Source organism: Capra hircus, chromosome 13, assembly GCF_001704415.2.
Source record: "Capra hircus breed San Clemente chromosome 13, ASM170441v1, whole genome shotgun sequence".
NCBI lineage: Eukaryota > Metazoa > Chordata > Mammalia > Artiodactyla > Bovidae > Capra > Capra hircus.
Window position 1 is genome coordinate 46,242,402 of NC_030820.1, and position 12,945 is coordinate 46,255,346.

The 12,945-nt window shown below is 41.4% G+C and overlaps 1 protein-coding gene across 9 annotated transcripts in view; it reads right to left on the reverse strand.

The window, feature by feature from the left end:
• ZMYND11 (zinc finger MYND-type containing 11) overlaps positions 6,630-12,945 on the reverse strand; it is a 74,122-nt gene continuing 67,806 nt past the window's right edge. For all 9 annotated transcript variants that reach the window (XM_018057355.1, XM_018057356.1, XM_018057354.1 and 6 more), the window contains 5 exons: positions 12,581-12,788; positions 12,151-12,219; positions 11,117-11,389; positions 10,625-10,810; positions 6,630-8,915 (listed from right to left, as the gene is read on the reverse strand). In XM_018057355.1, the coding sequence (XP_017912844.1) occupies positions 8,793-8,915; positions 10,625-10,810; positions 11,117-11,389; positions 12,151-12,219; positions 12,581-12,788 (859 nt within the window). In that variant the 3' untranslated portion in view covers positions 6,630-8,792. The remainder of the gene's footprint in view (positions 8,916-10,624; positions 10,811-11,116; positions 11,390-12,150; positions 12,220-12,580; positions 12,789-12,945) is intronic.

A 12,945-nucleotide genomic window follows, 5' to 3' on the forward strand; every position in this document is an offset into this window, starting at 1 on the left:
AGATGGTGACTGAAGCCATGAAATTAAAAGATGCTCACTCCTTGGAAGAAAAGTTATGACCAACCTAGATAGCATATTCAAAAGCAGAAACATTACTTTGTTGACTAAGGTCCATCTAGTCAAGGCTATGGTTTTTCCAGTAGTCATGTATGGATGTGAGAGTTGGACTTTGAAGAGGGCTGAGCGCCGAAGAATTGATGCTTTTGCACTGTGATGTTGGAGAAGACTCTTGAGAGTCCCTTGGACTGCAAGGATATCAACCCTGGGATTTCCTTGGAAGGAATGATGCTAAAGCTGAAACTCCAGTACTTTGGCCACCTCATGCGAAGAGTTGACTCATTGGAAAAGACTTTGATGGTGGGAGGGATTGGGGGCAAGAGAAGGGGACGACAGAGGATGAGATGGCTGGATGGCATCACCGACTCGATGGACATGAGTCTGAGTGAACTCCGGGCTTTGGTGATGGACAGGGAGGCCGGGGGTGCTGCGATTCATGGGGTCGCAAAGAGCTGTACACGACTGAGCGACTGAACGGAACTGAACTGAATGGTTTCCCCTCTTGTCATAGCTTTCTCGGTATCCTGTAGCCCTTTATTTTTTCTTCATTGCACCCAACTCTGGGTTATAATTAAAGCTGCACTTACTTGGACGATGCCCTCACTAGAGTATAAGCTACGTAGAGACTGGAAGCATGTTATGCTGTTTATCATGCATTTGGCATCCAACACAAGTGCTGAATGAATGTCTACACTGTGTCTGCTAGAAAGTTGCTTTAGCAATCTGTACCTTCACTTACACCGTTTCCTGTTCCTAGAGGTTAGGGGTTATTTCTTATTATTGCAGGATAGTATTAGACCACAGACCATCTTCATGGGGCTGTGGAAGAGCAGGTATGATACCATGAACCTGGTTCCTGAATTGAAGCAGCCCTGGGTCTCAACTTTCTCTCCAGTGTGAGGTTGAGAAGTTAGATAAAGGTTTTCCAACTGCCCTATAGAGCCAAAAGCATCCTTAGGACACCTTTGCAGGCCTGCCTAATTGAAATGTCAGTTTAGAGGTTTGCTGACTTGGAAGATTTCTAAGCTTTCAAAATTCAGACTGAAAAACTAAGAACCTACCATTAAAAGAGGTTCAAGTTCTGGTGAAAACTGATGGATTCTCATCAACACCTAAGTATCAAGCAGGCCCTCTAATACATATTTGTACAGTGAATACTGACAACTGGTCAGGTGCTGATGGGGGCACTTAACTTGGTGACACAAAGCTCTTGTTTTTAGCTTGCTCTGTCCAGCATGGGTAGTCATCAGCCACAGGAGAATGAAACATGGCTGGTCCAAATGGAGATTTGCTGAAAGCATGAAACACACGCTGCATTTTGAAGACTTAGTATAAACAAGAATGTAAAATATCTCATTGTCATATAAGTTAAATTTTGAAGTATTTTGGACATACTAGGTTTGTTGTTGTTTAGTCACTAAGTCATGTCCAACTCTTTGCAACCCCGTGGACTGTATATAGCACTCCAGGCTCCTTTGTCTCAATATCTAATGTTACTGGATACTATTTAATGATTTAATATTTAGTAGTAATATCTAATAATAATAGTTACTTCAGTTGCTCAGTCACGTCCAACTCTTTGCGACCCCATGGACTGCAGCACACCAGGCCTCCGTCCATCACCAACTCCCGGAGCTTGTTCAAACTCATCTCCATTGAGTCCAGTGATGCCATCCAACCATCTTATCCTCTGTCATCCCCTCTCCTCCTGCCTTCAGTCTTTCCCAGCATCAGAGTCTTTTCCAGTGAGTCAGGTGGCCAAAGTATTGGAGCTTCAGCTTCAACATCAGTCCTTCCAGTGAATATCCAGGACTGATTTTATTGAGGATTGATTGGTTTGATCTCATTGCAGTCCAAGGGACTCTCAAGAGTCTTCTTCAAAACCACAGTTCAAAAGCATCAATTCTTCGGTGCTCAGCTTTCTTTATAGTCCAACTCTCATGTCCACACATGACTACCGGAAAAATCATAGGTTTGATTAGACAGACCTTTGTCAGCAAAGTAATGTCTCTGCTTTTTAATATGCTGTCTAGATTGGTCATAGCTTTTCTTCCAAGGAGCAAATGTCTTTTAGTTTCATAGTTACAGTCACCATTTGAAGTGACTCGGGAGCCCAAGAAAATAAAGTCTGTCACTGTTTCCATTTTTTCCCCACCTATTTGCCATGAAGTGATGGGACTGGATGCCATGATCTTAGTTTTTACAGTTTTGAGTTTTAAGCCAGTTTTTTTTTACTCTCCCCTTTCACTTTCATCAAGAGGCTCTTTAGTTTTTCTTCTCTTTCTGCCATAAGGATGGTGTCATCTGCATATCTGAGGTTATTGATATTTCTTCTGGCAGTCTTCATTCCAGCTGTGCTTCACCCAGCCCAGCATTTTGCATGATGTACTCTGCATAGAAGTTAAATAAACAGAGTGACAGCCTTGACCTACTCTTTCCCAATTTGGAACCAGTCTGTTGTTTGATGTCCAGTTCTAACTGTTGCTTCTTAATCTGCATACAAATTTCTCAGGAGGCAGGTAAGGTGGTCTGGAATTCCCATCTCTTTAAGAATTTCCCACTGTTTGTTGTGATCCACACAGTCAAAGGCTTTGGCATAGTCAGTAAAGCAGAAGTAGATGTTTCTCTGGAGTGGTGCTTTTCCTGTGATCCAGTGGATGTTGGCAATATGATCTCTGGTTCCTCTGCCTTTTCTAAATACAGCTTGAACATCTGGAAGTTCACAGTTCATGTACTGTTGAAGCCTGTCTTGGAGAATTTTGAACATTACTTTGTTAGTGTGTGAGATGAGTGCGATTATGCAGTAGTTTGAACATTTTTTGGCATTGCTTTTCTTTGGGATTGGAATGAAAACTGATCTTTTCCAGTCCTGTGGTCACTGCTGAGTTTCCCAAATTAGCTAACATATTGAGTGCAGCACTTTCACAGCATCATCTTTTAGGATTTGAAATAGCTCAGCTGGAATTCCATCACCTCCACTAACTTTGTTCGTAGTGATGCTTCCTAAAGGCCTGCTTGACTTTGTATTCCAGGATGTCTGGCTCTAGGTGATAATCACACCATCAAGGTTATCTGGGTCATTAAGGTCTTTTTGATAGAGTTCCTCTGTGTATTCTTAGCACTTCTTGTTACGATCTTCTGTTTCTGTTAGGTTTATACCATTTCTGTCCTTTATTGAGCCCATCTTTGCATGAAATGTTCCCTTGGTATCTCTGATTTTCTTGAAGAGATCTCTAATCTTTCTCAGTCTTGTTTTCTTCTATTTCTTTTGCATTGATCATTGAGGAAGGCTTTTTTCTCTCTCCTTTGCTGTTCTTTGGAATTCTACATTCAGATGGTTATATCTTGCCTTTTCTCCTTTGTCTCTAGCTTCTCTTCTTTTCTCAGCTATTTGTGAGGCCTCCTCAGACAACCATTTTGCCTTTTTACATTTCTTTTTCTTGGGGATGGTCTTGATCACTGCCTCCTGTACAGTGTCACAAAGCTTTCTCCATAGTTCTTCAGGCACTCTATCAGATCTAATCCCTTGAATCTATTTGTCACTTCCACTGTGTAATTGTATGGGATTTGATTTAGGTCATACCTGAATAGTCTAGTGGTTTTCCCTACTTTCTTCAATTTAAGTCTGAATTTGGCAATAATGAGTTCATGATCTGTGCCACAGTCAGCCCCCAGTCTTGTTTTTGCTGACTTTACAGAGCTCTTATCTTCAGCTTCTGAGAATATAATCAGTCTGATTTTGGTATTGACCATGTGGTGATGTCCACATGTAGAGTCTTTTCTTGTGTTGCTGGAAGAGGGTGTTTGCTATGACTGGTGCATTCTCTGGGTGAAACGCTGTTATGTTAGCCTTTGCCCTTCATTTTGTACTCCAAGGCCCAACTTGCCTGTTATCCCAGATATCTCTTGACTTCCAACTTTTGCATTCCAGTCCCCTGTGATGAAAAGGACATCTTTTGGGGGTGTTAGGTCTAGAAGGTCTTGTAGGTCTTCATAGAACTGATCAACTTCAGCTTCTTCAGCATTATTGGTTGGGGCATAGACTTCGATTACTGTGATATTGAATGGTTTGCCTTGGAAACAAACAGAGATCATTCTGTCATTTTTGAGATTGCATCCAAGTACTGCATTTTGGATGCTGAAATTGACTATGAGGGCTGCTCCATTTCTTCTAAAGGAATTTGTGCCCACGGTAGTAGATACAATGGTCATCTGAGTTAAATTCACCCATTCCAGTCCATTTGAGTTCACTGATTCCTAAAATGTCAATATTCACTATTGCTATTTCCTTTTTGACCACTTCCAATTTACCTTGATTCATGGACCTAACATTCCAGGTTCCTATGCAGTATCGTTCTTTACACCATCAGACTTTACTTCCATCACCAGTCATATCCACAACTAGATGCTATTTTTGCTTCGGCTCCATCTCTTCATTCTTTCTGGAGTTATTTCTCCATTGATCTCAAGTAGCATATTGGGCACCTACCGACCTGGGGAGTTCATCTTTCACTGTCCTATCTTTTTGCCTTTTCATACTGTGCATGGGGTTCTCAAGGCAAGAATACTGAAGTGGTTTGCCATTGCCTTCTCCAGTGGACCACGTTTTGTCAGAACTCTCCTTCATGACCCATCCATCTTGGGTGGCCCTACACGGCATGACTCATAGTTTCATTGTTACACAAGGCTGTGGTCCATGTGATCAGTTTGATTAGTTTTCTGTGATGGTGGTTTTCATTCTGTCTGCCCTCTGATGGAGGATAAAACCTGATAGAAGTTTCCTGATGGGAGAGACTGAGTGTAGGGTAAACTGGGCCTTGTTCTGATGGGTGGGGCCATGCTCAGTAAATTTTCAGTCCAATTTTGTTGACAATCTATGGTAGTTTTCTGTCGCCAAACTATGGTAGTGGTAATGAAGGTAATGGTGACCTCCTTCAAAAGGTCTTGTGCAGGCACTATTCAGTGCCCCTGACCCTGCAGCAGGCCACCTCCAACCCATATCTCCACCGGAGCCTCCTGGACACTCATGGGAAAGTCTTGGTCAGTCTCTCGTGGGGTCACTGCTCCTTTCTTCTGGGTCCTGATGCACACAAGGTTTTATTTGTGCCCTCCAAGGGTCTGTTTCCCCAGTCCTGTGGAAGTTCTGTAATCAAATCCCACTGGCCTCCAAAGTCAGATTCCCTGGGGGTTCTCAGTCCCTTTGTCAGATCCCCAGGTTGTGAAATCTGTTGTGTGTCCTAGAACTTTCTTAACAGTGCGAAAATTTCTTTGGTATAATTTTTCTGCAGTTTCTGGGTCGTCTGCTCAGCGGCTTTATGGTGGGGCTAATGGCAACCTCCTCTAAGAGGGCTTGTGTTGCATGCTCCATGACCCTGGTCTGCTGCAGCCAGAGCCCCGTCCCCAGGGCAGGCCACTGCTGACCCATGCCTCTGCAGGAGACACTCAGAGGCAGGTCTGGCTGGCTGTGGGGTCTCTGGGTCCTGGTGCACACAAGGTTTTGTTTGAGCCCTCCGAGCGTCTCTGGCAGGTATGGGTTTGATCCTAAATGCAATTTTGCCCCTCCTACTGTCTTGTTGGGGCTTCTCCTTTGCCCTTGCTGTGGGGTATCTTTTTTTGGTGGGATCCAACATTCTCCTGTCGATGGTTGTTCAACAGCAAGTTGCAGTTTTGGAGTTAAGAACTTGCCTCTCAGGTGTCATCCGTGGCCAAATTGGCAGAATGCCCAGCTCCACCCACCCCAGATGGTCTAAGTCAGACTCTGCACCCCCAGGTTATATGTGTGCACTTGGACGTTTGAGAGCCTCTGATCTAAATCAGTGACAGTACTCTTGCTACCGATTCTATTCTTGGTTTGCCTAATCCTGCTGCATCCAGGATTGTTAATCTGAGGGACCTGGATCCTTCTAGGGGTGGAAGTCTAAGGATGGGCTCTAGGACTCTGTAAGATTCTGGGACCTTCTGCATATCTGTTTATTTCCATCAGTAATGCAGTGCCTTTGAAAGGATGGCCTCATCAGCAACACTTGGGAACTTGTTAGCAATGAAAGTGGGGGTGGGGAGAGGACAGCAGTGTTTGTTTGAACAAGCCCTCTTGTGATCCTGATGTCAGAAATTTGAGAACCACTGAATTAGAGGGGAAGGCAAAGAGACGGTCAGGCCAATTCTGCATCGTGGTTTGGGCAGGAGGGTGATGCTGGCTTGAACCGAGATCACCACTGTGGGAACTGGTTGGAGGAGTGAAGTGAGAACGAGATGATGGATTGAGTCTGGATATATTGAAATCGATGTTATTGACTAATTTCAAGTGTTTATTGAACAATTTTCTATCTGTATGTTCAGCCTAGTCTAAAGGTCAAGAAAAAGGGCTTTATAGTCAAACTTGAATTTTTTGAGAACTGGTAAAAGTAAATCCAACTTTACATAATGTTTAAGAGAACTGTTTTTAACACACTGATTTTACATAAAGTTAAAAAGTCACCAGTGGATAGCCAACAGTATATGATTACTATGTGATATACCTGTGTCTGTTTTGGTGTCAGGGAATGGACTAAATCAGCAATTTATTAAAGGCAGTTTTTTTAAATACATTTATTAACCAATGTTAACACATTAAATGAGTCTATATATTGCTAGTCAGAGCAGCTTACAAAATGCCAGAATGCATCGAAGAACTGGACAGCCACAACGAGTAATTACAATGTGCATAGTGGCTAAGCTCAACACCTTGATATAGCTTTATGATTTGCAGAAAATTTTTAATGATTCCTAAACAATCAATTGTAATTTTACCTAAAACTTTTACAAAACCAGGCCACAATCTCTTTTTTTTAATTTTGTTTTTTTTTTTTAAACACACAGTTTTCACGCTGTAGTAACTTGGAAATGTGCAACCGTGTCAACGGAGACAAAAAAGCCAAAGTAACACGAGTCTTACTTTCATGCAGCTATCGGTAAATAGTACACACTCTGGAATGATTTCACACCAAAAATAGTTCCACAATAACTTGCTCTCATAGGGGTGGATCGAAGTTTTAAAACTTGGAAAACAATTAGAGAAGGTAAGTGTTCTCGGTTACGTCGTCTGGACCAGACCACGGCACTGTGGCGACGTTGACCAATCACACAGCAACGAGGAGGGACCGAGAATGCCACGTGCCTGCCGTAGTTCAGGGACGGTGTTGACGTGTGGCTACCAGACAGGTCCTCCAAGCCATTGGGCACCACTGGGCAGTAGCTTGTCGATTAACTTGTGTCACCACCATCTGCAACAGCATCAGGACTGGGTGGGTGATGATTTCACAGAAGACTGGGGTACATTTTTGTCTTTAGAGTGACCCTGACAAACCTGGAGAAAACTTTTTGAAAGGTTTTTTTCTCCTGATTCTCTCACTTACATTGTGTGTAATTGCTTTAATAAATATCAAAGGTGTAAATAAATATTTACAAATTATTTCTCTAACCTTAAAAATAACTAAATGATAAATGGGAATTTGACTTGGTCTAAGATCAGTCTTTGAAAAAACATAAATTGTGAGGGTTTGTTTTTTTTAAAAATTAAGGTTTCCTGGCTGTATTTTATATATCTATGTATAAAAAAATTATTTAACTATCGATCCATTCCTATTGGTAACGCTTCTTAATCCAGACATTCCGCAAAATACAGACTTTTTACAAATCACGGCATCTTTAATACAAGAAAATTAACATGCATTATTCTTCATTCTGTGTACAGTGATGGAGTTCATTAGTAGGTAATGATCCATTACTACAAACATAACGGCTTCTGTGAAACTTAAGTGCTTTCTTTCCTTTCAGTATTAACTTACAATAGAAGAGGTGACACCAGATAGTAGGCAATCAGATGACACTTGGGGAGGGAAGGGAAGCATTAAAGAAATCTGTATGCCTCATCTATAATTTTATGTATGGATAAAGGTAGTTTTTGGCTTTTTATTTTTGTTGTTTATTTTGTTACAAGCACTCATGTTAGGACAAAGATGAAATGTGCAAACTTTAAAATTTAAATATTCATTTTCTCTAAGATCCAGCTCAGTAAAAGATTACCCCAGTTCCCTGCAATTTTAAACTACAAGATCAAAGCTAATAATTTGTTATAAAAGTTATATATTGAAAAGAAATAATGAAAAACACAATTGGGAAATATTTAAGAAAAAATATGCAGGACTAGCACCTGCTGTGTCAACCCTGTTCCCTAAATTCAATCATATACCCACTGGCATAACCAATAGATAATGCCTTTAAACAGTAAAGTAAGCTGAACAAAACCAGCTCAACAAGGTTAAGAAATAAATTTCACATCAAGGTAGTATGTTTTATTTCTGAAACAGTTCTGTAGTTCTTACATTCAGATCTATTTTAAATGTTTCTTTGTTAAACTCACTTGTAATTCACCTGTTTTTTAAAGATCTGTTGTTTAAAGGTTAAAATCTCTGTAAAACCTAAAAATGTTTTAAAATTTGCTGAAAATGCAACAAACTCTCAATTAAAATTTATTTAAAATAATACCCTCCACTGATGTTACTTTTACCCCCTGAAAAACTCCAGAGGAGCGTTAACAAAAGATTTAAACTACTGTGCAAAATTTCTTCACGAAAAGTGTTTAAAGGCTGGTGCAAAATGGGAAGCAAATTCTAAACAATTTTGGCTTCTCGGAAACAAAAACCGCTGTGTCTGAGAGGAATAGTCGTCAGTGATTCTCCAGGAAGAGCCAGCCTTCATCTTTTCCGGCGACAGGTGCGCTTGTGCTCCGCGTGCCAGTGCTCCTGCTGACACTTGATGGAGCAGTATGACGTGTTCCAGCAGCAGTGGTACATGGCCTCCTCCTCACAGTTGTAGCACTGCAGCAAGAAACCGTGACCAGCAGGTAAACGACACTGGGTACAACCACAGACTTTAAAACTGTGCTTTCAAAGATCTTTCTGACTCAAGTGTAAACTAGGATCACCAAGAACATCAGAACACGGTTTCTGTCCTGAGCAGGACAGTAGGGAAACAATGGGATGACTGAGGCTCAGCACGCAGTCATTACCAGCAAACTCAAGCTTACTCGGCACATCAACTTCTTCCATCTGTACTAGGTCATTAACAGCAGCAGCACACAAGCATAAGTAATTTCTCTCTTCCTAAAAAGGTCTGAAGGTTCTGAAAAGATGACGGAGCAGCAGCACAAGGACTCCTCCCCGCCCCCCCGCCCCCCACACACAGCAGCTCTGCTGCACAATCTAGAGGGACTGTTTTGGAACTCTGAGGTCTGGGGAAGGGTGGAACAATAAGGTACAGTCACTCTGGTCATTTTGGCTCTTAGCACTGAAACAGCTACCTCTTCCCCACCTGCAGCCCCAGATGGCTGTGCATGGAGCCCCCTGGCAGGTGTCCTGCAGACTGCTGCTTCTGGTTACAGTTGGGCGGGCCACCGTATTAGCAGTTGCACCCCTCCCCCACCCACCACAAGTCCTCCCTCTGAAGTGACTTCCTTTTTGCAAGCCACTCAAAATCAATTGCACATATGGGGGGAATTAGGAAGTCAATGTGCAAACCCAAGGAGAGGCTTAGAAAAGACCTAAGAAGACATTTAATTTACACCTCAGTCTGATCCTGGGAACAGCCATAACAATCAAAGAAACAGCAACAGCAAACTATGATAAAGGGGAGAAAATGAGTTCCAGTTACCATATTATTAGACTCAAATGTTTAGTGTTCAACAAGAAAAGTCACAAGGCATACAAAGAAGCAGGAAGTATGACCATTCAAAGGAAAAAAGAATCAATCAACAAACTGTCCATGTAAAAAAACTACTGGCAAATATACTAGACAAAGACTTTAAAGCACCTATTAAAGAAGTGCAAAGAACTAAAGGAAGATATGGAGAAAGTCAAGAAAATGATGTATGAGCAAACTGAAAATATCAATAAAAAGATATTGATGGAAACCAAAAACCAGACTTGCAGCTGAGAAGCCCGTTAACTGAAGTGAAAAATGACTGGAGGGATTCAAAGGTAGATGTGAGCCTGAGACGACAGGTCGATGGAGATTAACAAGACGGGGAGAAGACTATGGAAAAGCAGACAGCCTAAGAAGGCCCACAGGGCACCTCCTTGGTGAACTGTCAGATCTAACGTTAGAGACCAGTGAGATGTTACTTTTATAAAGCAAAAGTAATCAATTTAATGTACAGTGCAGTAAAATCTAAAAATCCTTAGTTTGCTATTATGATACTTACATTTACAATTTTATAAGTTAATATCACCTATCAGGGCCAGCCCACTTATCAAAAAAAAATACCTGCATAGATGGAAAAGTTGTATAAATTATATATATTATGTCCCAAAGTATCATAATCTCAATGTAACAAAATAATATTGAGCAAATATTGAGAAATGTGGGATCTGGAGTTAAAATACAGTTTAAGTTAATTAAAGTTGACAGTTTCACATTAGACTGTATTTCAGGATTTAACATATACCATATAGATCTTTCTGAATTAATTTTATCATACCTATGGTATTTTTTTTCATAAATCAGATTCTAAGAAAATAGTGGTATTTACCCACTGCTTCTTCTTGGTCTGAGAAATTAGTTGTTTGTGCTGTGTTGCTAGCTTCTTGATTTCCTCTACAAATTCTTCTTTACACTTTTCCTTTACTTGCTTACATTTTCTGTCCATCTCACCCTGCATATTGGCTACAGCTTTATTTACAGCTTGTCTTTTTTCTTCTTCCATTTCAGAACGCAGCTGAGATGAAAAAAAAGTTAACCCACAGTACGTCAGCTCATAATTTACACAACCATTAAGCAAAACCTTAATACATAGTTTCTACTTAACTGATACACCTCTTCCCTTTATTTCATTAAGGGCTATAAAATATTTAGGGGAGAAAAGTACCTGTTATTTAAAATATTATAAAAAGATGTTTTACTCCTTGTTTTAAAGAGCTGCTACCTTGTTGATGCCTAAGCGACGTAAAACCACAACAGGAAGACTATTCACCTAACCCACCCGTGTGTCTGAAGGCAGCGCTGGCACTGAGGGCTGTGTTACCTTTTCTAGAGCTTCTCGTACAACTCTTTCAGTTTCTCGCTTGTGATCAGACTTCATTCGGTCTTTAAAGTCATTGAAAATTTTGGTGTACTTGTCATGGCACATGCTTTGACACACTCCATCACTGGTGGTCTGGGTGCTTCGATGCAGCATTCTTGGGGAAGAGGCACTTAACTTCTTGGTCTGAGTTGACACAGAAACTTTTTCGATTGGCTGAGGCATCGTTGGGATTTCCTGGCTGGAACTTACAGCTTCCGTTTCAGGCTCTGGTTCCTAAAGGATAAGGGAAGTGCCACAGAATTTACTAGTTCAAAAGCAAGCTCGATCCGAAAAAAAACAGTGATACAAACAAGCCATACAACTTGTTTAAACAATCATGTAAGAAAATGGAAAATTCTTTTGTGTACTTGACCACAATTCAAAAAAAAATAAAATTAAAACACATGCAATTTATAGGTACAATCATTCTACAGGAACTTCATTTACAATTCCATTAAATACTAATATTATGGTGTTTCCTTTCAAAGGAGACTAAACAAAAAGTTTTACCATGTAAGATCGTTATAATTTATCGTTATTTCTTTGGATGAGATTCATAAACAAATACCCTAAATCACCCCTCACTGAGTATGTGGTAATACTGTGCCCTGGTTTTAAAATGTACCTGGATTATAGAATTGTAAAAGCCTGAACTTAGCCATAGTTTCTTTCAGTTTTCAAATGCTGGTCTCATTGATCTGCTGGATAAACACTAAAAATTGTTTTTTATTAGTGCCATGAGAAAATACCAGTGTTCCCAGACAGTGCAGCAAAAGGCTGTCCCACTTGGCCAGATGTGGTCAATGCTGCTTAACTGGATGCTCCCGAGTGTTAGTGACAGGGCAGCAGGCAGTCTGGGTCCAACTTAGTTGCTATCCTGGGACTGATGGCAATCCTTTTTGCAAGTTACCTGTCAGAAGCACTGCCTGGATCACAACTGTGAAAGTATTTCCTGTTTCACTTGTCACCTGGACACTGCAAGGTGGGCAACTTACTTCTTTTTTGGGTTCCACACTTTGATTACGTCGTCCTTTCTTTGCTCTTGGTTCTTGGGTGACCTTTAGCTGTGGACATCATAAAAGTAACAGCACGTTACTCCTGACACCACAAAACACTTCTCTGCTGGAAGACTAGCCATGAACCCACAGGGGAGACGTGGGTACCTGCTGTGTCCCTCTCATATTAGTTCTTTCAAGACCACATGGTTGGCCCTCACTGAATGATTCGTTCTTTCACTGTGCTGGTCAAATCTGGATGAGTGGTGGTGGCTTCTGTGAACTAGGACTGTTTCTGGTTTGTTTCACAGAGCACTTGACAAATGTGTGAGTGTGAAAGGAGGAAGTCACAACCTGCTCATTCCATGCCCGTGCGTCCTGACACCCGCACCTCTGAACACAGCTGACAGGTTCTCATTGGCGCCCTTACCTGCTCATTGCTGGTGGAGGAGATGCTGGACTCTGCCTCCTCCTCCCCTCGGTCCTCATTCTTGGACTTCCAAAACCTCCCTTCGCGGAGGAAGCGCTGGTGTAGCTCCAGTTCGTCACAGGCCTTCTTCCACCCCATACTGCGCTTAACATGCAGCCGGTGAACATTGACTGTGATGTCCTGTATGTTCTCAGAAGGAATCCAGGCCCTGAAAAGGGATGGTTAGAAGTTTCCCAAATGGCAGAAACTCTGTGCATTGTAAAGCACAGTTTGTGACTTGAATAAAAACTTTTACCAAGTAGAAAAAAGGTGAATTGACTTGTTTTTCACAGTCATCAAAGTAAAGTCCTCAGGGTGAGAATGAC